At 46.1% G+C, this 26,204-nt stretch overlaps 2 protein-coding genes across 2 annotated transcripts in view; one reads left to right on the top strand and one right to left on the bottom strand.

Annotated features, from left to right (window-relative positions):
• The window catches only part of LOC143300586 (solute carrier family 12 member 4-like), a 63,621-nt gene extending 51,410 nt beyond the window's left edge, over positions 1-12,211 (top strand). Inside the window, exons 22-27 of the mRNA XM_076614361.1 lie at positions 109-207; positions 2,266-2,367; positions 3,662-4,211; positions 4,284-4,443; positions 7,713-7,846; positions 10,067-12,211. Of these exons, the coding sequence (XP_076470476.1) occupies positions 109-207; positions 2,266-2,367; positions 3,662-4,211; positions 4,284-4,443; positions 7,713-7,846; positions 10,067-10,158 (1,137 nt within the window). The 3' untranslated portion in view covers positions 10,159-12,211. The remainder of the gene's footprint in view (positions 1-108; positions 208-2,265; positions 2,368-3,661; positions 4,212-4,283; positions 4,444-7,712; positions 7,847-10,066) is intronic.
• LOC143300818 (uncharacterized) lies at positions 10,179-21,667 on the bottom strand. The gene is made up of 6 exons (XM_076614746.1): positions 21,553-21,667; positions 19,676-20,332; positions 18,386-18,594; positions 16,570-16,713; positions 10,555-10,729; positions 10,179-10,285 (listed from the first exon to the last, which is right to left on the bottom strand). Exons 1-6 carry the CDS (start codon positions 21,665-21,667, stop codon positions 10,179-10,181), a joined length of 1,407 nt encoding a protein of 468 aa, XP_076470861.1.
• Positions 21,668-26,204: the final 4,537 nt, after the last annotated feature.

The raw sequence follows: 26,204 nt of genomic DNA, 5'->3' as shown, positions 1-26,204 counted from the left end.
GCGTGTGTGTGTGTGTGTGTGTGTGTGTGTGTGTGTGTGCGTATTTCTCTCTCTCTCTGTCTCTGTGTGTGTGTGTGTGTGTGTGTGTGTGCTTTTATCTGCGCACAGAGCGCGAAAGTGGTGGACGTGCTGGTGGACAGAGCCCACAAGGCAAACCAACCTGCATTGAATGTTAAGTCGGACACCCCACTCGGCAGTACCGAACAGGTGAGCAGGTGTGTGTCTGTGCATGTGTGCGTGCGTGCGTGTGTGTGTGTGTGTGTGTGTGTGTTGTAGCAGTAGTAGTAAGAGCAGCAGAAGTCTTGGGTTCACGTCTTTCCAATCCAAGTGATATTAGAAGGAGAGAGAAAAAAGTGGCGGCAGAAAGGGGAGGTGAAGCGGTAGAAATGAAGATGGGGCTTGGAGGGAAACTGTGTGTGTGTCTGTGTGTGCACATGCATCATGGTGTGTGTGAGCGCACGTGCGTGCTTGTGCGTGTGCGAGTGTTTGTTTATGAATGTATGTGTATGTGGTGTTGTTGTCGTTCTTCGAGCTGGTTTTTGTTGTTGTTAATTTTGAGCGAGAAATAGATTTGTGACAACGTGTATACCCGTTCCGTCAGCCTGGCACGATGTCTTGCATGTAACAGAACCACGTGAACACAAGTATGCGTATACGCTCGGCGTGAACATCAAGTCTGCCTTCATCAGTGCCATTTTTTCTGTCTCAGTAAGAGGCGTGTGTGACCAACAGTTGTCAGGTTTACAGAACATTGGCTGGGGATTGAACGAGCATTGAACCAAGAAGCAAACTTTTCTCCTGTGTCCGCCAGCCATTGAGTTGTGTGGTCTGGGTACCAGCCTTCTGAATTGGACGATGATCAAGGTCCATTGTGCTGTATGCATTTCGTGCGCGTAAAAGAACCCATGACAGCAAGAGAGGCGTCATTGGCAAAATTCCGCGGGCTCAAAAACAATCACTCTGATATGTCAACAAACATAATGTGTATTTCAGAGAGATAAAAATGTGAGAAATCTTGGCGAAATGATCTCCCCGGGAAGAGTAACCCGAAGTTTATACAGACAAAACAAGTGAGCGAAGGGCAGTTCATTGTAACACAGCAATCAGGGAAGGGTGGCAGTCTTCACGTCGGAACTAGGGTAAGACAGCCCCCACAGTATCATACACCCAACTTGCAGTCATGCGGTAATAACTAAAAGTTTCAGTTTCAGTTTCAGTAGCTCAAGGAGGCGTCACTGCGTTTGGACAAATCCATATGCGCTACACCACATCTGCCAAGCAGATGCCTGACCAGCAGCGTAACCCAACGCGCTTAGTCAGGCCTTGAGAAAAAAAAGAAAAGAAAAAAAAGGTGAATAAATAATAGATAATACATAAATAACAGATAATACATAAATAAATAAGTAAATAAATAAATAATAATTATGATATAAAAAAGGTAGTAGTAATGGTAATAATAATAATTTTAAAAAAAATAAATAAGACAACAATGATGATAAATAAGCAAATAAATGTAAAACATGAAGACACACATTCACGCATACACCCACACATGCATAACAGATATGCATCAAACATGCAGTTTCACAGTTATGAAAGCACAGTTAAATACATATAAATAACACTAAACAGGAAACATTAGTCAAGGCTCGGCCATCACTGCAGTAAAAAGTGACGTAAAAATATGGACCTCCACGAGAGTTTTACTGCGTGGATCCGCAGTGTTGCAGGGAGTCATCGGCTGATTGATTAACGTTGATTACTCTAACTTGGAGAGTCTTTCACGCCTCTAAACGTGGATTAAAAACCCAGCGTGGGGTGCCGTAGGGTACGTCAGCTGAAGGAAAGGACGATCCGTGCAGAACTTTGGGCGGAGTGAGCGAACAAAGCTGACCTAATGTGGACATCGCTCGGCTGTGAATATAATTATGATATATGAATGAATCTAATTCAGTTTGAATAGGCGGCAACGATTTACAGTGCAGTCGACATCACTGAAGACTCGTTGGTACAAATAAATATGGATTGTTTTCAAGCGGTTTGGAGATAATTACCAAACGAAATTATATTTCAAGTGATGAATTTCAGCCTTATTTGCAATGTGTACACCTTGCTTCAAGGCACACACACATGCTCACACACATGCGCGCGCACACACACACACGCACACACACATACATACATACATTCATACATATACGCGCGCGCTAGGACAACGGAAACTTGTAAAACGGCCCTTTCATTTGATCTTTTTACCATGTACAGGTGGTGATTGAGATGGACAAACAACAGACAAATGGCACCACGGCCAACACGGGAGAGGACATCTCGCCGGTGTACTACTCATTCTCCCCGGAACCACAGCGGGTTTGTACCGAAAAAAGGAAAGAGAGAGAGAGAGAGAGAGAGAGAGAGAGAGAGAGAGATATTTAACTTCCGTGTATTTTAAGCCAGAAGAGAAATGAGACTGTCAGTTGTCCTCTCTCTCTCTCTCTCTCTCTCTCTCTCACACACACACACACACACACACACACACACACACACAGACATACACATACACACACGCACACACACACACACACACACACACACACACACACACACACACACACATGCACCCCGCAAATATATTTGCTTGTCACAAGAACTGTAGCAGAAAGCTAGTGCACTTGATAGGAAGTCACAAAAGATACCGGCTGCACTGGATTGTAATCTCGTATTGATTTGGCTTCCTTCATAAATATGAATATATTTACACGAGAAAGGCGATGTCAAAACTGAGTTGGAGAAGAAAAAAAAGCCTTCCTTGCAAGGGGGAGGAGAGGGGGAATAACAATCCTCACACTTCACCCCCACCCCACTTCGTCTTTAACTCTTTCCATACGAACGGCGAAAGAGACGACGCTAACAGCGTTTCACCCCAATTACCATCATCAAAATATTGCAAGCGGAAGGCTCTTATACTGAAGACGTGAATGTTGACAAAGAATACCACAATTCTGACGACGGAAGCTAAAGGTTGGGTCATTCAGACACCCACTGGACATCCGAGTGGTCTGTGTAGAGGAGAAGAGAGGACTGGCCGTACTGAGTGAGTTAATTAGGCAACGCACTGCGTGTATTGGTTTGCATACATCATATTTTACTCTAGTTGACGTCAGGAACAAAAGCGTTGCCTCCTTGTTTAGATTGCTCCAATATCATTTGTTATTTTCTAGGCGTGTAAACCAGTGTGTGTTGCTAAGAAGGGAACAGAGTTATGGAACTGCTGACCTGTGCTTTTGCTTTTTTCTCTTATGTGTCATAAACGTTAAAAAGAGCCATTAATTCATTGGTACAGTTTCCGTTTTTTCTTTTATTTGATCCTTGATTGAAGTCAGAATCCGCATTTCTGACATCGGTAACTATTTGTAAGGGGATAAAATTGGTGGGGAGGTGTGGAGGCGCGGGATCAGCCCATAAGTGATTCACACTCCCTTTCGTCTTGTTTGTGTCTGTTTGTGTTGGTAAAAGTAGATAGAAAGTATAGTTCTTGCTGCTGCTCGCCCATATTTGCAAGTCATCACTTCTACAATTTTCTCGCTAGAATACATTGTCGGTCTGTTGGGGGGGAAAAAAAGAGTCTTGTCTTGCATGGAGTCCAGATTTTTTTCCGTTGCAGAGTGACACACCAGACACCGCCAACAACACCAACGTCCAAGACATGTTCGACGACGTGGATGAGAAGCGGCCCCTGATCCAGTCTGCCACAGAGGCGGCCGCTCCAGGCGGCAAGGGTCCAGCAGCAGTCACCCCCCAGGACAGCAAGCCTTCGGGTCACACTCCGGAAGGGAAGGGTGCGGTCAGCACTTCGGGCAGCGTCCCCACAGCCGGCGCTCCAGGGAGCAAGGTTCCCGCAGCAAGCCCCAAGGATCCCCAGCCCACGGTGGCCGCCGCTCCGAAGGGCGGAACCCCTGTGGCTGCTCCAGACAGCAAGCCACCAGTCCCTGGTGAAGGCAGCAAGTCTGCCACCGGTGCTCCAGGCAGCAAGCCACCAGCCCCTGGTGAAGGCAGCAAGTCTGCCACCGGTGCTCCAGGCAGCAAGCCACCAGTCCCTGGTGAAGGCAGCAAGTCTGCCACCGGTGCTCCAGGCAGCAAGCCACCAGTCCCTGGTGAAGGCAGCAAGTCTGCCACCGGTGCTCCAGGCAGCAAGTCTGCCACCGGTGCTCCAGGTGGAGCTGGTGCTCCAGGCAGCAAGGGTGGAGCTGGTGCTCCAGGCAGCAAGAGTGAAGCTGGTGCTCCAGGCAGCAAGGGTGGAGCTGGTGCTCCAGGCAGCAAGAGTGAAGCTGGTGCTCCAGGCAGCAAGGGTGCGGGCGGATTGGGCACGGCAGCGAAAGAAAAGTCAGATGTAACGGACCCACCTACCTTTTCCGAACCCACAGAAGACGACAGCTTTTACCTGGCGTAAGTCTTTACCCATCCTCTCTCTCTCTCTCTCTTTTTTTTTCTCTCCCCCTTTCTTGCTCTCTCTGTCTGTGAGTTTACCCTGCCTTTTTCCTATTGTCCATATTTCTTTCTAATTATTTTGAATTCATTTCTTCATTTTTCTTTGGGGGGGCGGGTAGGGGTGGGAAGGCTGGGGGGGAGGGGAGTTGTCAGGGGGGGGGGGGGGAGGGGGGGGGCAGAACGCAAAGAAGCCTATCATATGCTCAATCCACTTCCATCACTAAACGTAATCATTATCAATAATTATTTATTCTTCATTGGTCTGTGTTGTTGCGGGTGAGAAGTGGATGGTATGAATGAGGGAGCAGGGTGGATGGTAGGAGTGAGGGAGCAGGGTGGATGGTAGGAGTGAGGGAGCAGGGTGGATGGTAGGAGTGAGGGAGCAGGGTGGATGGTAAGGGTGAGGGAGCAGGGTGGATGGTAGGAGTGAGGGAGCAGGGTGGATGGTAGGAGTGAGGGAGCAGGGTGGATGGTAGGAGTGAGGGAGCAGGGTGGATGGTAGGAGTGAGGGAGCAGGGTGGATGGTAGGAGTGAGGGAGCAGGAGCAGGGTGGATGGTAGGAGTGAGGGAGCAGGGTGGATGGTAGGAGTGAGGGAGCAGTGTGGATGGTAGGAGTGAGGGAGCAGGGTGGATGGTAGGAGTGAGGGAGCAGGAGCAGTGTGGATGGCAGGAGTGAGGGAGCAGGGTGGATGATAGGAGTGACGGAGCAGGAGCGGGAGCAGGGTGGATGGTAGGAGTGAGGGAGCAGGGTGGATGGTAGGAGTGAGGGAGCAGGGTGGATGGTAGGAGTGAGGGAGCAGGAGCAGGGTGGATGGCAGGAGTGAGGGAGCAGGGTGGATGATAGGAGTGACGGAGCAGGAGCAGGGTGGATGGTAGGAGTGAGGGAGCAGGGTGGATGGTAGGAGTGAGGGAGCAGGGTGGATGGTAGGGGTGAGGGAGCAGGGTGGATGGTAGGAGTGAGGGAGCAGGGTGGATGGTAGGAGTGAGGAGAGCAGGGTGGATGGTAGGAGTGAGGGAGCAGGAGCAGGGTGGATGGTAGGAGTGAGGGAGCAGGGTGGATGGTAGGGGTGAGGGAGCAGGGTGGATGGTAGGGGTGAGGGAGCAGGGTGGATGGTAGGGGTGAGGGAGCAGGGTGGATGGTAGGAGTGAGGGAGCAGGGTGGATGGTAAGGGTGAGGGAGCAGGGTGGATGGTAGGGGTGAGGGAGCAGGGTGGATGGTAGGGGTGAGGGAGCAGGGTGGATGGTAGGAGTGAGGGAGCAGGGTGGATGGTAGGAGTGAGGGAGCAGGGTGGATGGTAGGAGTGAGGGAGCAGGGTGGATGGTAGGGGTGAGGGAGCAGGGTGGATGGTAAGGGTGAGAAGAGCAGGGTGGATGGATTGGGTGAGAAGAGCAGGGTGGATGGTAGGAGTGAGGGAGCAGGGTGGATGGTAGGAGTGAGGGAGCAGGAGCAGGGTGGATGGTAGGAGTGAGGGAGCAGGGTGGATGGTAGGAGTGAGGGAGCAGGAGCAGGGTGGATGGTAGGGGTGAGGAGAGCAGGGTGGATGGTAGGGGTGAGGGAGCAGGGTGGATGGTAGGGGTGAGGGAGCAGGGTGGATGGTAGGGGTGAGGGAGCAGGGTGGATGGTAGGGGTGAGGGAGCAGGGTGGATGGTAGGAGTGAGGGAGCAGGGTGGATGGTAGGGGTGAGGGAGCAGGGTGGATGGTAGGGGTGAGGGAGCAGGGTGGATGGTAGGAGTGAGGGAGCAGGAGCAGGGTGGATGGTAGGAGTGAGGGAGCAGGGTGGATGGTAGGAGTGAGGGAGCAGGAGCAGGGTGGATGGTAGGGGTGAGGGAGCAGGGTGGATGGTAAGAGTGAGGGAGCAGGAGCAGGGTGGATGGTAGGGGTGATGGAGCAGGGTGGATGGTAGGAGTGAGGGAGCAGGGTGGATGGTAGGAGTGAGGGAGCAGGAGCAGGGTGGATGGTAGGGGTGAGGGAGCAGGGTGGATGGTAGGAGTGAGGGAGCAGGGTGGATGGTAGGAGTGAGGGAGCAGGGTGGATGGTAAGGGTGAGGGAGCAGGGTGGATGGTAGGAGTGAGGGAGCAGGGTGGATGGTAGGAGTGAGGGAGCAGGGTGGATGGTAGGAGTAACGGGTGCAGGGTGGATGGTAGGAGTGAGGGAGCAGGGTGGATGGTAGGAGTGAGGGAGCAGGGTGGATGTGAGGGAGCAGGGTGGATGGTAGGAGTGAGGGAGCAGGGTGGATGGTAAGGGTGAGGGAGCAGGGTGGATGGTAGGAGTGAGGGAGCAGGGTGGATGGTAGGAGTAACGGGTGCAGGGTGGATGGTAGGAGTGAGGGAGCAGGGTGGATGGTAGGAGTGAGGGAGCAGGGTGGATGGTAGGAGTGAAGGAGCAGTGTGAGGGTGGATGGTAGGAGTGAGGGAGCAGGGTGGATGGTAGGAGTGAGGGAGCATGGTGGATGGTAGGAGTGAGGAGAGCAGGGTGGATGGTAGGAGTGAGGGAGCAGGGTGGATGGTAGGGGTGAGGGAGCAGGGTGGATGGTAGGAGTAAGGAGTACAGGGTGGATGGTAGGAGTGAGGGAGCAGGGTGGATGGTAGGAGTGAGGAGAGCAGGGTGGATGGTAGGAGTGAGGGAGCAGGGTGGATGGTAGGGGTGAGGGAGCAGGGTGGATGGTAGGAGTGAGGGAGCGGGGTGGGGGTTGTGTAAAGAGTACAGAACTCAGCTGATGTGATGGGGTGTGTGGTGCTGATGGGTGTGGGAATGACGGTTTTTGTTAGTGAGGAGTGGATCGCCACTCCTTCCTCCTCCACCATCTAGTTTTGTTTTTGTTTTGTTTTGTTTTGTTTTCTTCCCGCGAAGTCGATACGGACCCTTTGTGTGAGTGAGTGAGTGAGTGAGTGAGTGTGTGTGTGTGTGTGTGTGTATGTGTGTGTGTGTGTGTGTGTGTGTTTGTGCGTGCATGTGTGTATATGCATGTGTGTTGGGTTGATTTGTAATTGTTGTTGTTCTCTTAGTTGTTTTTTTTTAATTATTTTTTTACATTTCCACCAAAAAGTAAAACACAAACACCCACAGTAAAAACGAGCCATTGTACCCCCCGTCCCTCCACACACACACACACACACACACACACACTCCAACCCTCCCAAACTCCCAACCACTAACCGCAGCTCCACCATAGCAAGGCTGACCGACTCATCATGTGTGGTGTCTGCACGCTCTGTGCATGCGACAGGCGCGCGAAGAACATGCGCAAGATGCACACGGCCGTGCGTCTGAACGAAAAGCTACGCGAGAGGTCGGCCAACGCGGACCTGATCATCCTCAACATGCCCACCATCCCAGAAAACCCGCTCAGCCAGGCCAACTGTATCCTTTGGTTCTGGCGTCTTGAGAAAAATCATCATCATCATGAAAAATGTCATCATTCAGTGGACGTTCTTGTCGCCTGAATCACCACTGTTGGTATTATCGTCGTCGTTATAATTATCATATCCATTCAGTGGATGTTCTTGTCGCCTGAACCATCACTACTGACATCATCATCGTCGTTAATTCATCGTCGCCTGTGTCATTTGCTCCATCGTGGTCATCGTTTATTGATTGGACTTAATCGCCATCTGCATTATCACCACCATCATCGCCTTTGTCTTTATCGTTGTTTGTTCATCGCCGTCATCTTCATGGAAAGGAGGTCATGTGTTGTGGTCATTTGTCTGTTGTATGTCAGAAGCCGTGCGGTGTCAGGAGGTGTCACTGTGTTTGGCTTCACGTGCTGTGGTCACTTGTCTGTTGTATGTCAGAAGCCGTGCGGTGTTAGGAGGTGTCACTGTGTTTGGCTTCACGTGCTGTGGTCACCTGTCTGTTGTATGTCAGAAGCCGTGCGGTGTTAGGAGGTGTCACTGTGTTTGGCTTCACGTGTTGTGGTCACTTGTCTGTTGTATGTCAGAAGCCGTGCGGTGTTAGGAGGTGTCACTGTGTTTGGCGTCACGTGCTGTGCTCACTTGTCTGTTGTATGTCAGAAGCCGTGCGGTGTTAGGAGGTGTCACTGTGTTTGGCGTCACGTGCTGTGCTCACTTGTCTGTTGTATGTCAGAAGCCGTGAGGTGTCAGGGGGTGTCACTGTGTTTGCGTGCACCGCACCCCGCTCTACCTGCCCTCGGTATCAGCCTGACAGGCTGCTGACTCGTCGTCCTCGTCATCTGTGTTGACGTCCACATCGTCACCGCCGTGTTCTCATTCTGGGACAGTCACTCAAGTCGGGCTGTAGTTTTAGAAATCACTGTCACCTTACCTACAACTTCTCTTGACTCAATGCAGTTTCTGTTTCTCAAGGAGGCGTCACTGTGTTCGAACAAATCCGTATATCCTACATCACATCTACGAGGCAAATGCCTGATCAGCAGCTTAGTGCAAGTCAGATCTTGAGTGCATGCATATAAATTTGTGTACCTATCAGAGTGGATTTCTTCAACGTAAGATTGTTGCCAGAGTACAGCAATTACGTTGCCATGGGTTATTTTTCAGTGCGCCACGTGCGTGCTAAAATCGGGACCTCTTCTTGCATCTTATCGTGGGCAGTTTTTCTCTTGCTGTGCTGAGCAGTTTATTTGAGTAACCATGATTGACTCATGATCTTTGGGCTTATCAGAAAAAATACAGTTTTCACGTCATGGTGTTTCATGATTGTCGTTCTGATCATTGTCGTTTACATCTGTCCACTCGTATCACAGCTCAGTTTGGTTTATTCCGCTAGGCTTTCATCGTCATCGTTGTATCATTGTATTGCCTTATATTGCATTCCCATCAGATTAAAGAATCTGATCAGTTGTCTTTCTTGCACATCGTCAGCATTTTTATAGTCACCGCGGCTACCATTATCCCCACCATAATATTATCGCCACCATCGTTATCATCGTCTGTCTTCTAATTGTTATCGTCAGACCACACACAGTTCAGCAGGTTGCTCAAACTCCTTGTTCAGGACTGTATACTTTTGTGTAACAGTTTCTTTCTTACTTTAAGATGTCTGAACAGCTATCCACACTGATCTCGAAAAAAAACACACCCAAAACAAACAAAAAACCTTCTGTGCAAGGGACAAAAAAGAAGAAAACACTGAGAGCCCTTTTGCTGTGTAGTTCTCCGGTGTGATGTAACGCTGTGTTTCTAACTGAGAAATGGTTTGAAAACACAGAAAAAGAAGCCTCCTTGCAACCACTCACAATGCTTTGGAATTGGGCACATCTGTCCTGCAGGCACATGTCATAAGTTTACGAAAAGAAAAGAAAAGAAAAAGTCCATCAAGGAGTTATGTCATATCGAACAATGGAAAGAACAATTAACAAATGAATATTGAAATAGAAAAGCTTAGCCTCAACCTGTTTTGTTCCAAAATTCAATCCCATCAGTTCTTGAAACGGACTGACCAGCCTTTGAAGTAAGATTAAGTCGTTTTTAAGATAAACCAGTGAATATTTCACAGCGATAAAGCAAATCCTTGATTCAGTTTTGTGGAAATCGGAACCGGTCCTTGAGACCTGTAGGGGTAATTGTTTGTACCTCTTGAGAAGCCTTGACACAGAGTCAGACATGCATTTCATGGAGATCCTGGTGGAGGGTTTGGACAAGGTGCTGATGATCCGTGGGACAGGCCGGGAGGTGATCACCATGTACAACTAGCCTCAGCAGGCAGCCATCGGTCACTGGGAGGAGACGAAGCAGCCAGCCCTCACTGGGACCACACCGTGGTCAACGTCCGCAGGAATGTTCACCTGCTTCCAAGTGTTCCCCTCCCCCACCCCCTCCCCTGTGTAGCAGGACGAAGATCGTTCATCACTCGTTCAAAATCACCGACATGTATCACTGAGAGACACCCCATCTTTTTATGGGGGTTATTACTTGTATGGAGGGTATCTGTCACCTGGCATGAGGTCATACCCTTGAAGAAATGGAACCCCGTCTCCCGCCACCACTTCATCGCCCTCCCTCCCCCCCTCCCCACTCTACACCCTCACACACACACCCACAAGAGAGAAAGAAACAAGAACTCATCACTGCCTGCACAGAGAGCTGTACCTGTCTTGAGGTCATCTTCATGTGCAGCTTGAAACATTCCCCGTCTGGTGAGGGCAGTCTCTGCTTGATGAGCATTTCTTAGCGAGACAGAGGTTATCAACAGGACAGGTGGAACGAGCATCACTCCCAAATTGGGTGTGGTCACCTTGTGGCCTGTCATGGCAGGATGACCTTCCTGATGCGAAATATGTCATGGAAGAGAACACCTGTACGTGTGAAGAATTTCACCTGTCAGGTGCGACTTCACTTGTGCAGGTAGGGTCTGTTCTGATCTTACCTGCATAAAAAGCATCGTGTATTTGTGTTTAGGCCATCAGGTGTCCAACGAACATCAGTTATCTGACGGCTTTGTATAAAATAATACCCTCTTCTGTCTTCGTTATATGTGTACTTGCAAGGTTCTTGCCGACAACTTATCCGGCTATCATCAACTCTCAACTAAGGGTCTTGAGATTAGCAGTCACACACGTTGATCACCTGTGCACTTTGTTAGCTCCACCGCGGGGACAACGTGGCGTTAGATACACACCTCTCCAGTTTCCAGCACTGAGGGATGTCTGCACGTTTTTTCCCACGTTCCAAACATCATGTATGCCTATGTAGACACTCTCCACGAAAATCAAATTCTAGCCCAGATAGTCGAGACAGCACTTACCTCCTCTGCAGTTCTGATGGTCACAGTCGAAAACGACTAGCATACATACATATCTAAGTGCAGATTGTCGGTTGTTTGCACATCAGATTCTTGTTCTTAGAACTCGCCAACCAACGACTGGGTTTTTCTTTCTTTATTTCTTTATAAAAAAATATAATGTGTGTTAATATCATTAGTAAACTCAATGTGCATTTGGATGTTATAGTACTGTAGTCTGATGCATATGTAATATTTTCAGCGTCTATGAACATTTGTAGGCAAAACACATGCGTAGGCGAAACGTGGCGCACCGTTATTACCTGTTCAGGTGTTGTCAGTGTGGACCTAAGAAGACTATTTGTTCGTACTGTCAACGTTACAGTGCTATTCGACTGACTCCTTCGTACATATATCGGGACTGGGTTATATTTGTTGTTGTTGTGGGGATGGTCTGTTTTGACGAGCTTGACGAGAATTGTAATGTATTTCCTCGTTTTTGCTCGCACATCGATTCAGTGTCTTTTTCTCTTATTGTGTAATGTATTTCTTGTTTCAGCTCGCACATCGATTCAGTGTCTTTTTCTCTTATTGTGTAATGTATTTCTTGTTTCAGCTCGCACATCGATTCAGTGTCTTTTTCTCTTATTGTGTAATGTATTTCTTGTTTCAGCTCGCACATCGATTCAGTGTCTTTTTCTCTTATTATGTAATGTATTTCTTGTTTCAGCTTGCACATCGATTCAGTGTCTTTTTCTCTTATTATGTAATGTATTTCTTGTTTCAGCTCGCACATCGATTCAGTGTCTTTTTCTCTTATTATGTAATGTATTTCTTGTTTCAGCTTGCACATCGATTCAGTGTCTTTTTCTCTAATTCTGTAATGTATTTCTTGTTTCAGCTCGCATATCGATTCTCGTATATCGATTCAATGTCCATGCCTTGTTTTTTTCATTCAGTTTTAGTTGGGGATGAAAAGGACATCGATTAAAGCTGACTTACGTGTATATGTATGTGTGTGTGTGTGTGTGTTTGTGTGTGTGTGTGTCATCGCACCAGTAGTTGATTTCAAATTTATGCACGTTTTTTTTTTTTTTTTTATTCTTGTGATCTGTCATATGAGAAGAATGTTTACCTGTTTACCCTTTAACTGGCGCGTACCAAAGATTCATTGATTCATAAAATGGGAATAGAGTTCACGGTTCAGTCATGAACAATTAATTTTCATTCACATCAGAAATTCAGTTCATATGCATGGAAAATTAAGCTTGGAAAAAAAAAATCACTGTGTTTTTGTCCGTCTGTCCATTTATCTATATATCTATCTATCTGTCTATCCACCCATCCATCTGTTGTAAAGCTGCCTTGTTCACGAATTTGAAAACGAATGGTTTTTATGCTTGTCTGTTTTTGTGTGTGTGTCACAGAGCACACACACACGCACACACACACACACACACACACACACACACACACACACACACACACACACACACACACACACACACACACACACAGAGAGAGAGATGTTTATTCACATTCAGGCCTCAGCCCGAAGTGAACGGGTTCTTGTGAGCACAACAGAACTAACTGAAACAACACAAACAGACAAGCGTGAATATAGGGATGATAAAACAAATCACATTCATTTCACGAAGCAGTTGTTTCTCTCAGTTTGAAAACAAAGAAAAAGCATGTACGTCATTAGTATTGCTTGACGACATTAACAACTGACCCATTGGTCATTCGGGGCTGGTCCACAATGACACAGGAGTAAGACCAAGCATGGGGTAGTTTGAGTCTGTTACACCCAGAACACACACACACACACACACACACACACACACACACACACACACACACACACACACACAGAGAAGCTTTTCACTATTCCCTCAACACACACACACACACAAATTGAAAATAATTTTAAAACGAATAACAAAAATCAAAAACAAACAGAAGAAGAAAATGAGGGTGGAGGGAGAGAAGGAGGAAAACGACAATAGTAGAATAGGAAGTTAACATCCTCTGGGCCATTAGACACCCACCTCATTTTCTGAAATAAGTGCTGATCTTCATGCTTCATAATGTATATTTATGGTGTTGAGTATTTGAATGTCTTATTTTCAGCCTGGAATTAGCGCTGTGCCCCAGATCCAAGAGGAATGTAAGAAAAAAACAACTTTAATAATTTCATAGTTGACGTAAAAACATAAGGAAAGAAAGAAAACAAAGAGTTGGTATTAAGGCCAGAGGTCTCCACTAAAAAGCAGAAGAACAAGAACAAGAAAAAAAAGGTACATTGATATTGTACGAGCGCGCGAGCGCCCCCCCCCCCAACACACACACACACACACTTCTGTTGGGTGCTATAGCACATTTATTTATTATTGTCACAACCCGTAAGGGGTTGCCCATGTACCCCCATCCCTTCCAAGACTTGCTGACGTCCCGACAACACAAACACAGAGACAGAAAAGTTCCGCTCGTTTTCTTTTTTTACTGTGATCATTGGAAAAATACATAGATAAGTAAACGCCACAAAACAAAGCGTTAAAATATATAACCCCTGTCTAACCACAGCACAATTCTTCTGCAGTTTCACAGTCAGCTGCAGCGCCAGTTCAGCTCAGCTACGCTGCCAGAGTTCAGACTCATCCAGACAGCTGAAGACGGACGACGCTTGCAGTTTCGATGGCCGGGAGAGGATCGGGATGACAGGGGCAATGGGAAAGTGGGAAAGGGTACGTTGGAAGTGTGGAGTGGGAGCGGGAGTGAGGAACTTTTGGGGTGGACACGGTTGAAGGGGAATGAGGACCGTTCTAGAGGTGTCCTGGAGATCCGTCGAAGGCAGTGGCACGGAAGAGGGGTTGGGGGTGAGTGGGGGGGGGGGGACTCACAGGAAAATCTGTATTAACCCACTCCCACATCTTTGAAGACTATGCCTCTTTTACAGGTTACTTAAGCAATATACATTACACTAAATAAGAGTGCAAGTGGGTAACATAAGTCACCAGCGTACAAAAGCTATCGCCGTGAAAAGTATCTGAACCGTTTGTTACAGCTTCCCCAATAATAAAAGGGTTAAACCAACACACAATCCAAAGCGTCCATTACGACTAACCACAAACGGCAATAATATCTCAGTATCCACCATGCTAGTTTCGAATAACAGAAACATCCAGTGAAGCGTTATCACACCTATACCGCATTTCCACACACAAAATGTTTGGGAAAATGTACAGACTGCAGTTAGACAATTTTCATTATAAAGAAAACAAATTGAAAGAACAATCCAAGCTTAATATATGGCAAAATAACACATCTAAACGCAAAGAAATTTACCATTCCCCCCCCCCCCCCCCCCAGATATTTAGAAATAAAAGACTACTGGATTTAAAAGATTTCCAGTAAAAAAAAAAAAAAAAAATCACCCCAACCTTACAAGCAACCAAAACCTAACTCACTCTGATGTCAACAAATGTCACAAGTCACATCACTAAAATTAATTAGCACTACAAAGACAAACACAAATGGAGGCGAGAGTGAGCGGGGAGAGGAGGAGGGGTAGGTGTTAAGTGAATCGGTTTCAAAACATGTGAACTTACAGAGATTCCTTCATCGACCGTTTCCGACTGAATATTTTGACAATAGGTTTTGTGAACAGCGGGACAGAAATAAGCTGGAGATGAGGGAGGGGGTGGAGTTCCAGTAATCTGAATTATCTCGTGACGTGTGGATGTGGGTACTGCTCGGGATACAAACATAAAATATACACATGTATATGCTTCAGTATTCAAGGATATCACATAAAAGTAGACTGACACATCTCTAAGAACGTTTCACGTATTAAAGAATAAATAAATAAGTAAATATTTGAATAGATAATAAATGACTAAATAGGTAAATGAAGAAATAAAAACTAAGAACAGTTTAACTGTATCAAAGAGAAAATCAGAACCAAAAACAAGTGCAACAGCAACGCGTATAACGTTTCAAAATGACTTTTCTTTTTTTTTCTTTTTTTTTCTTTTTCTTTTCCTTTGGACGATCACAATATTGGTGTCGGTAGATAACTATCGCGCGCGCGCGCGCGCGTGTGTGTGTAGGGGTTGGTGTGGGGGGTCCTAGATACTGGACGTTTACAAAGTTGTTTACAGTACTAACAAGATGTGTCAAGATATTTACATACGTCACTATCGAACATTGTCGCCAGGTGAAGTCTGTCAGCACAATAGCGATGTATCTAACACATTCAAACTGATGTCTCCAGATAAGTCAACCCTTTAGAAAGATCGACTGTCAAAGTTTCGACACATGCAAGGTATGGACATGTCGAATAATGTATATACATACATACATACATAAATACGTGTGTGTATATATATATATATATATATATATATATATATATATATATATATATATATGTGTGTGTGTGTGTGTGTATGCGTGTACGCGCGCGTGTGTTCGTGTGTGTGTGTGTGTGTGTGTGTGTGAGGCTGATGGCTAACCGGAACCGATCAAGATCATAAAGAAAGATAAGAAAAAAGGTATGATAAAAGGCATGATCGAAATCATAATGACGAAACCAGAGGCAATGATGAGCGCGAAGGAACACCACAGATTCATTCGAGCCTCGTGATACCAGCCCCGACTGCTCTTGCTTAGGGCCTGAACAAACAAACAACACAGCGAACATTGTCTATCTCTAGGAATACTGCCGTGTCTCAAATTCATACGCGCCAATTCACGCGTGCACATAAAAAAAATTATCCGCACTATACCAGCACGATTCACGCACATACAACTTACACATACTCACATGCACGAACACCCCTCATTCTTGGTTCCCTCCACTCACCTCTCTCTCCATCACTTTTTCTCTCTCTTGTTTCTGTCGGAACCTATTTGATTATATCCAAGTATGTTTATGATTTGCGTGCTTACTATCTTGTGTATATGCACACTTTTTGGTCGTGCAGGCGGGTACTATGAATAGGCTATATACGCTTGCACGTTTATTTATTTATGTACACGAGTGTGTCCGTATGTTATGTATGCACTTTAACACTCCTTTGATGTTACTGTGAATATTTTGATTTGATGTTTTCTTTGTCCTGAGGACTGGTTGTAAAACTAACACGTGCATGCCTATTCAGTCCACTTCCTAGATTTATTATCACACACACACACACACACACACACACACGCACCGCAGGTTACGTAAACTGATGAAAAACAACCCTCCAAAACAAAAACAAAAACAAAAAAACACACAACAAAAAACAAAAACAAAAAAACAAAAACAAAACAAACAAACAAAAAAAGCCCAACAAACAAACGGTAAACCAATGGATTCTATGTTTCTATGTTATTACCTGAATTGAGACGACCAAAGCTGGAATGCCGAAGCACGGACAGCAGAACATTGTGATGAAAGATCCGATAATAGTCAGGTAGACGAGAGAGATGTGTGGCTTTGTGCTCTCTTCTGTCAGACGACCAGACACCACCCCCGCAACCTGCCCAAAATAGATCAGAAAAGTACGCACGTTAAAGATCCTGTAATCCATGTCAGCGTTCGGTGGGTTATGGAAACAAGAATATACTCAGTATGCACACGCTGAAAACGGAGAATGGCTGCATTAATGGCAGGATCAAAACGGTCATGCACGTAAAAGCCCACTCATGCACATACGAGTGAACGTAGGAGTTGCAGCCTGTGAACGAAGAAGAAGAAGGAGAAGAATCTTAGCGCGAGAAAGATTAGGAGTACAAGTTATTTTCTCTCTGCAAATGCGTACAATATTACTGGTATATTTTTGAATGCTTCAATTGTCCATCTGTACATAAAACTCTTTTTTGACTCACTTGTGTAAACAAAGTGAGTCCACGTTTTAACCCGGTGTTCGGTTGTCTGTGTGTGTGTGTGTGTGTGTGTGTGTGTGTGTGTGGTAAAGTTTAACATTGCCATTTTCTCTGCAAATACTTTGTCAGTTGACACCAAATTTGGCATAAAAATAGGAAAAATTTAGTTCTTTCCAGTCATCTTATCTAAAACAATATTGCACCTCTGGGATGGGCACAAAAAAATAAAAAAGAAGCCAAATTATATGCAAACTGAATTTACTGTTTATATATATATATATATTTTATTTATTTATTTTTTTATTCTCTAAACTTGGCATTTTGATCTGATATTCTGACACAACAACCAGAGCAGTCCTTTTTATCATTTTTTGTTCAAACAGGAACTTCTTTTGAGAGGGAAATTAATCTGTAATTAATGCTAGGGTTAATTTGCTTTAAACTGTCTCATCTTAAACATTAAATTTTGAAATTATACTCAATAAATAAAAAAAAGCTTGTGTGTTTTACTCTCAGTGTACAGGGCTTTCACTATGTTCATTCGCACAAGTAGTCTTTTTCGGAAAATACTAAAATCAATGCTACGAGTGGTCTTTATAGATCTGTTGGCTGAGCCCTGAAGGTCATGGGCAAAAATCAATTGCGTACACATATTTATACATATTCAAAGCGCGTGTTCATATTCTTCGCGAACGCGAACGACGCCATTTTGTTTCAAGTTGTTGACCTGCCCGTTCAATCCTATATTCAATTGACAATACACGATAACATGTGATGGAAAGTTGGAGAAGGAGACCGTTAAATATTTATTCAGAGAAAGATTTGTGAACGCCTCATCACTTACTGGATTATGCCCCAAACTGCCATAAAAATATCCACAAAATCAGTCGGAATTCACAGTTAAAAATAATAAACCATGAGAGTTAATACCTTTGATGAAACGTAAAAAATTTCCAGTCTTGACTTTTCTCTCCTTTTCACTTCATACGACGTTTAGAAGTACTTGTACTTGGCTCTACATTTTATTAGTTTAACAAATTAATACTGAATTTTCATATCAACTTTAAAACCATAAAACTAGAATGAACATAAAAGAGAAATTGAATCGACCATGTACATTCCCGGCGGGTGTAACTAAACTTGTACATCTATCTAGATCCAGAGAAAACGGCTAAAAAAAAGAAAAGAAAAAAGAATAAGACCCGGACATTTTTCAGGACAAACAGTATTTACGCTGACAAGGACAGGAGCGCCTAGGTTGGGTGACGTCACCTCTGTCCCTTGTGGCTGTGACGTCACCTCTGTCCCTTGTGGCTGTGACGTCACCTCTGTCCCTTGTGGCTGTGACGTCACCTCTGTCCCTTGTGGCTGTGACGTATGGACGACGATGCGACTACAGTCAGCGGAGTTGTGGAAGGTGGCTGACGGGTGGCTCAGGGCTGGGGGTGGGGCTGTGGTGGTGAACGTGGTCCAGTGCTGTGACTGTCGCTGGGGCGGGAAACGGATGGCGGTCTGCTGGAAGTGGGGTCTGATCCCTGCTGGACATGTCCGTATGTGTATCATGTTACACACACACACACACACACACACTCACTCACTCACTCACACACTCACTCACTCACACACACACAAACACGCACTCACACACACACACACACACATTATTTCAACATTCCAAAAGAAAGGAGACTATGTTTACAATATCAAACAATAGAGGATGAATTTCATTTCTTAGATGACAGCGAATTATACAAAGAAATTAGAATAGAATTCATATAAAAAATTCAAAATTACATTCCAAATATTATTAAACCCAGTCAGCTAATACTGGAAGACAAACTTGTGGGACTGTTTGGGAAATTTGTCAGTAACTGCGGTCAAAAACGCCATAGCGTGCAAGAGTGATTCAATGTCTTGTTCAGCATTTATCTATTTTTGTTTTGCTTTTTTTTGTGCGTGGTTTCATGTAACTTTGCATGCATGTCTTATAAACCTTGTTCAGGTTTAATTGACATTAAAATTGATTTTGACTCTGATTCACACACACTCACTCACACACACTCACTCACACACACACACACACACACACACACACACACACACACATGATAGAGAGAAAGAGATCTGATTCGTGCTCTGTACCTACTCGCTACATAATCGGGTTTCAAAACGCAAATACATAAATAATGCCAGAACTTGATAATAACAACAACGATAAAACAAGGCGATGTTGGAATCCTGCCACCGCCTCCACCATCCACCCCCCACTTTCCTGCGCCACGTGGAATAGGGGGGCAGACATCATGGAAGGTAAAACGGAGAAATATAAATACAACTGTTTCTTCGTATCTTTTGAAAGCGTGTGTTGTTACATTTTCGTTTTGTCGAGCTTCCTCGGTGTGTGTGTGTGTGTGTGTGTGTGTGTGTGTGTGTGTGTGTGTGTGTGTGTGAATTCTGTATTTCTGTATTTCTGAACTACCAAACACGTTGACTATGCCATGACAAGAACTGCCCCTATCGCGTCAACAACTCTGCACACTGTTGTCTTCAGGAAAGAAAGATGGATGAAGTCGTTCTTTTATCAAACACCGCACAGCTGTGATCAATCAAGCTCACCCTGACGTGGTGGTGCGGGGTCATAACGTGGATGGCTGTCGTAGTGTCCGGCACCAGTCCTCTGGCCGTTCCAACGATCGTCGAACCCTTGGGACAGCTCGTACCCGGCATCTCCAGCGTACCTGAGATCGTAGCGTTCTCTCTGGTCAGCCCAGTCCTCTGGACCGATCCAGTAAGCACCAGCCGCCTCGCGTGGGTCGTCTGGATACCGCTGATCCCGCCTTGGGTCCCGCTTGTAACCTCGCCATTCTGGTACCTGGTCATTCCTGGAGGGGGGGTGGCCACGGTCTTGGGTCTGGTCCTCCTGGTAGTAGCCACCCCTTTTCCCCTGGGTGTGGTCGACCCATTCCTCCTGACCGTCCCACGGAGAGTCGGATGTCTTTGGCGGACTGTCTGGTTGCGGTCTGCTGTCCCCGGGAAGTTCCCGTGTCAGGACTTCCCCGTGCCCCCGGTCTGTGGCAGGGTGGTGCTGCCCGCCCTGTGGCGCCTCACCCGGGGGGCGGGTCAGACTGCTGACAGGCAGGGCTGTCCTCGTCGTCGTCGTCGTCATCATCATCTCTCTTCTGTTGGTCGTGGTCCTGAAGACAGTTATCGTCATCGTCGTCTTTGGGGGTGCCCTTGATTTCTTTGAGGGGGAACATGGTGGGACCGGCCTGCCTGCAATGGGAGGCACAGCAATGAGCAGCATCAGCTAGTACTCGCTCACTTCCCTACCTGTGCACATATGTGCGCATTCACACGGAAGGGGTCGCGTATATACTCAGATGCACACACGGACACACATACCTAAGTTTTCTCTCCCTCTCTCACACCCCTCTTCACATTAACTCCCACACAACGCGTTTGCGCGCACGCGCACACACGCGCATACACAAGAAACAAAAGGACGCAGACTATAGTGCGGTGTTGAACGTCCATCCATTAAGCTTTTTGACAGCAAAACTCGACACAACAACAGTAGATCTGTCAGTCTTCCGTCCAGCCAGGGCATCTCTGGAAAAAAAAAACAACCCAAAAAACCCAACTGTTTCGAACGCGGTTGTTTCTTCCGTCGTACTGTTCAAGGGCGTCTCCCATGGCTGGTCCTGTTACATGCTGAATACAGGGCCATTTGGATCCCCCACCCACACACACACCTCCCCACCCCCGCTCCCGAAATTAAGTGTGCATGTGCCAGTGTAGAAGCAAGAGACAACAGGAGAGGAGGAGAACTTTTCGTTTACAGGAATCAAGCCCGGAGCTGTGAGATCAATCTGACCGACGTCGGCCAGAGAGAGGAAGGAAGAATGGAGTAAAGGAAGAAGAAAAGAAAGGGAAAGAAATCGAACATGGAAGTGGAAGCGCTTGGTTAACGATAAGTAGTTTGCGTTTCTTGATATTCCCTGGGTCGAACGCTTGGGACAAGAGGAAATTATTTATTGAGATGTGTGTCTCTTTATTCCTTTATTCTCGTCTGTCTGTTTTTCTGTACCAACGCTCCCCCATCCTCCCAACCCCCCCCCCCCCCCCCCCCCCCCCAACCCTCCCCCATCCTCCCCCGCCCGTTTCTTCTCCAAACTCCCGTTCCGTCCAGCCATCTTTCCGGCCATCACAATACCCCTCTCCCCACCCCCCACAACCCGTTTACTGCTGCGGTGAGAGACACGGTTTTATAGGTCAGTGGCGAAACCTGAGCTTCCACCCCCACCCCCACCCCCTGCCCTCCACTCCCCGCCTCACTCTGTCAACATCCTGGTTCCCTCCACTGCAACCTTGCATTGAAAAACAAACAAACAAATAAAACCAGCAGCAAAGCTTGAAACGTCTAGCCCCAACACGGTGTGTTTGTTCGTTGTTTGCTTTCACGTCTTTCATCCTTGAGTGACAGTTCACAATACCTCCCTGTGTACTGTAGATCTGTAATGTGCGCACACTGATGTCGGCCCCTACGGTTCTATCCTCTGGTGGATCATACCCAGGCGTCATTCCTGGCCAGCCTTCAATGACCGTCATGGCCATTTGTGGCCAGTCGAGATCGACAACCCCTCCTCCCCTCCTTTAGATTACCCGCTTTCTTCTAGTATTGAAAGGTATGTAAAGAAAGGGGTCGTTCTGAGCATACCTTTACAGACCCCGTCACAACGTAATGGAAGCGAAGGTGCGGGAGTCCTACTCAATAGTCTGCATTGTATTCAAGTTCCTCCCCACTACAACGTTGAGTCTCAGCTGGGAGAGGTGAGGTCAGGTCTGACTTGTCCAAATTCACCCAGGGGTTGATTACAGTGACGTCTGTAAAGATGCTGAGGTAGTCCGGATTAGAACCCTGGATTAGAACCCCCCAAGCAACCCCCCCCCCCCCCTAAAAAAAAACAAAAAAAAACCCACCCGTCCACCCCGCCACTCCGGTTCACGTCCACCCATCCACCCACACACATACACACAAAAACACACAGAAAAAACGGGATATAGAAAAAAACAACCAACTACCACCACCTCCGAACGGAAAAAGCAAAGACAATAAATTATGTAAAAATTGTATTTCAGAGGGGTGAGGCAGGTGCGGGTAGGAGGACGGTTCTAGCCAGTTGAGCATCATAACCCCCCTCCCCCACTAGAAGTGGGTAGTCCTCATCTACTAGGTGGAAGGGGGCGGGGGTCGATTTGCATTAGGTTGAAGTTATCCCCGGGTCATACGAAGCTTGGCTAATGTGGCCTCTCCTTTCTTCACTGGACCTTTATGTCAACTAAGTAGGGGAAATGGAGTCAGTTCCAACTGGGCCTAATTTACCAATGAGGATCATTTCAAGCTAGCCGAGAATGACCAGCTAGATTTGACCAGTGAACCCCCGAAAACGAAGTATGGCTGCCTACATGGCAGGGTAAAAAAAAGGTCATGCACGTAAAAACCCACACGTTTACATACGAGGGAAGGAGAAAGAGAAGACCAGTGAGGATATCCAGAGGAAGACAGCAGTCAATCCATCCAGAGGAAGACAGCAATCAATCCATCCAGAGGAAGATATCAATCCATCCATCCAAAGGAAAACAGCAGTCAATCCATCCAAAGGAAGACAGCAGTCAATCCATCCAGAGGAAGACAACACTGAACCAATCCAGTGGAAGATATTAATCAATCCATCTAGAGGAAGATAGTAATCAATCAATCCAGAGGAAGATAACAATCAATCAATCCAGTGGAAGACAACACTCACTCAAACAATCCGGTGGAAGACAACACTCAACCAATCCCGTAGAAGACAACAATCAATCAATCAATCAATCAAGTAGAAGACAACACCCAATCCATCCAGTGAAAGAGAACACTCACTCACTCAATCCAGTGGAAGACAACAATCAATCCATCCAGAGGAAGACAGTGGTCAGTCAATCAAAATAAAGGCAGCTGTTCATCAATTCATAGGAAGACAACAATCCAGTAATTCAGAGGAAGACTAGTCAATCAAGACAGAAGTCAGTGGAATAGACAACCAGGAAGAAGGAAATGTGTGTGCGTGTGTGCGTGCGTGCTTGTGTGTGTGTGTGTGTGTGTGTGTGTGTGTGTGTGTGTGTGTGTGTGTGTGTGTGTGTATGTGTGTGTGTGTGTGTGTGTGTGTGTGTGTGTGTGTAGTCATTAATTCAACGTCTGTTCACTGAAAAGTGATTTTAGAGAGTGTGTGTGTGTGAGAGAGTGAGAGAGAGAGTGTGTGTGTGTGTTTGTGTGTCCCTCACACAAAAACTGCAGTCCCTTGACCTTTCTCATACAAGCTCACATGTCATTGAATGGTTTGAATATATATATATATATATATATATATATATATATATATATATATATATATATATATATATATCTACAGTGAAATGACGGAGACGGGGGGTGTGGCGGCCCAGGTGGTGTAATGAGTGTGGGGGGTGGAGGTGGACTGAGAGTGAAAAGGGAAGTCTTGCTCCTCCTTCTCTCAAGTACAAACACGTGAAACAGTTCACATTCACCCCTTTCTCTCCCCCATTTCTATTTGTCAGTTTGTCACTGAAATTTCATGGTGCGTGCGTGCGTGCGTGCGTGCGTGTGTGTGTGTGTGTGTGTGTTTATGTGTGCGCGCGAACTCCAACATGGCAAGCGCTCCCATGGAGGCTAAAAGAAGCGCTTCAAAGACACTCTGAAAGCTTCTCAATATCAGCCACGACACATGGGAGCTGAATGCAATGGACAGACCAAAGTGGCGTTCTGCTGTCCACAAAGGCGCCAAATCCTGTGAGGCCAACAGAATCGCTGCAGCAGAGCAACGCAGACAGGCCAGGAAAAGCAGGGCCAGCAAGTCCCCGACAGCCGCCACCATCCCCTGTCCACACTGCGTCAGAACCTTCCGGGCGCGAATTGGCCTGACCAGTCATCTGCGCACCCACAGAGCCCAACCCACCCACCCCCAGGATGACTAGATGGTCCTCGTCGATCCCGACGGACGAACCACACACACACATGTGTGTGTGCGCGCGCGCGCGCTCTTATGCATGTATTTGAAAGATATGATTGCATTTCAGTGTCAAAATGAATGAACTGTATAGGCAGGGGAAGTTGGCTGAGATGAAAGCTTGAGTTTTGAACATTTCTTCTGTCATTGCTGTTGTGTGCATGTGTAAAATAAACAGTGTAAGGACGAGCTCGGAGCTTCCCTTTTCGAAGACGTGTCCGTGTTTGTTCAATATACATGTAGCCGTGTTCCCGAGTGATATATAAGAGGACGGTACAAAAGAACTAACTGAATAATTTACTGAACTAAAGGATAGACAAGAATGCCCCCCCCCCCCACACACACACAGGCCAGGGACATATAGAGGCCAGTCACAAACGAGTTTTTCTAATGTTTTATTTCCAATAGTTATGAGCAGAAGAAGAAGAAGAGATAAAAACAGTACCTGGAATGACACAAACAAATGTTATTAGCACAACATGTCGGCACAGGTGAATAGTAAAGCACATGTGTACATATTACATGGAAAGACTATCACTCAGTTTGGGATAAGCAACAACGTAAGATGAGATAATGCATATGTGTGAAAACCAAAGACTGACACCAAATGACATTTCTAATACATCTGAATAGTGTAGACAAAGTGGTTAAAGCTATGCTGATTTAGTGAAAGTATACTAACAGTATAGATTAGGCAAAGCTTATACTGTGTCAAAGTGACTCAGATGAATTGGTTTATCGTGTAGCACTATACTGGAGTAAGCTATATTGGAGAGGTGATGATAACTAAATTAAAATTAGCAGACTGTGATGCTTCTTCTTCTTCTTCTTCTGTGTTCGTGGGCTGCAACTCCCACGTTCACTCGTATATACGCGAGTGGGCTTTTACGTCTATACATTTATCAAAATATTATTTTGTTCATGAAATGTAGTGCCGTTTTGAGGATTTCATGACAAAATTCACACAAAATGCGGCACTTCGTTTTTTGTAAAGGCTATCTAGTAAGATATAGGAAGACATATTTAGAAGCAAAACGAAACGCAAGGGACTTGTGAACAACTTTTATTCTAATAAAACTATAAAAATGTTAATCGCTTCGGAAAAACTATGGCTTTTGTGAGTTTCATCAAAAATTACGCAACACGACAAAACGCTCCGTTTGTCCAGGTCGGTGTAATGCTCTGTCTAAATGGTTGTAGATGTAAATATACAGGTAACTGCTAAACAATCAGATGTAGAGTAACACGCCAAAGAAAATTTGAGCAGAAATAGATGAAAGTCGAAGTAAAAGATATTGCATTTTGATCATGGGCACACATGCAAACTGGGGGAGGGGCAAAACAGATTAAGGTTTAGAGACAATACTTGAAGAGTTAAATCTATTAAAGGCAAATCAAACGGCAACCTTTGTTTTTATCATTTAATATGTGGAATTATCGCACAATCTTATGATAATTATAGAGATTATCATAAAGAAAGTAAAATCTATATTTTTCCTGTGTTTGTGTCTGTTTCAGACGGCGTCAGAGGGCAGTAGTGACCACCAGAAGTACTTCTGACTGATAAGGATCCAGTACCATCATGGCAGAAGGTCTGCCTGAAGGAAGACCCGGATTAAAGTCTTCAGCTGACCAGTGTATCATCCACCAACAGACTTATAAATGTGATGAAAATGAGTCTGATTTCTCCAAATTCATTCCAATCACGGGACACTTTGCTTGAAGCGGCTAAAATAAGGAATCATGCACCTGTACTGGATGCTGCCAAGACGGCAGTTGGTATGGAAGTACCAAAAATAAAATGCAAAGTTGAGGACCGTCTTCTACTTCAAGGGTTCTTCCAAAACTATGTGTATTTTGTGAAAAGTCTTCGAAGTATTTGAAAAAATCCAACACAGAGAACAGTTAGTCCACCCCGCCACTCCGCGTTCCATGTCTACCCGTCCACCCCGCCACTCCACGTTCCGCGTCCACCCCGCCACTCCGCGTCCGCGTCCACCCCCCTACTCCAGTTCACGTCCACCCGTCCACCCCGCCACTCCAGTTCACGTCCACCCCGCCACTCCGGTTCACGTCCA

The sequence above is a fragment of the Babylonia areolata genome, chromosome 26 (genome assembly GCF_041734735.1).
Source record: "Babylonia areolata isolate BAREFJ2019XMU chromosome 26, ASM4173473v1, whole genome shotgun sequence".
In the NCBI taxonomy this organism is placed as follows: domain Eukaryota; kingdom Metazoa; phylum Mollusca; class Gastropoda; order Neogastropoda; family Buccinidae; genus Babylonia; species Babylonia areolata.
This window is presented reverse-complemented; position numbering and strand designations above follow the sequence as displayed.

Coding starts and splice junctions, on each gene's coding strand:
- LOC143300818 (XM_076614746.1), bottom strand. CDS start 21,667: ATGACGGTCATTGAAGGCTGGCCAGGAATGACGCCTGGGTATGATCCA. Junction 16,714..18,385: donor CACAGCCACAAGGGACAGAG/GTGACGTCACAG, acceptor TATTTTGGGCAG/GTTGCGGGGGTGGTGTCTGG. Junction 10,286..10,554: donor TGAAGATGACCTCAAGACAG/GTACAGCTCTCT, acceptor CCTGCTACACAG/GGGAGGGGGTGGGGGAGGGG.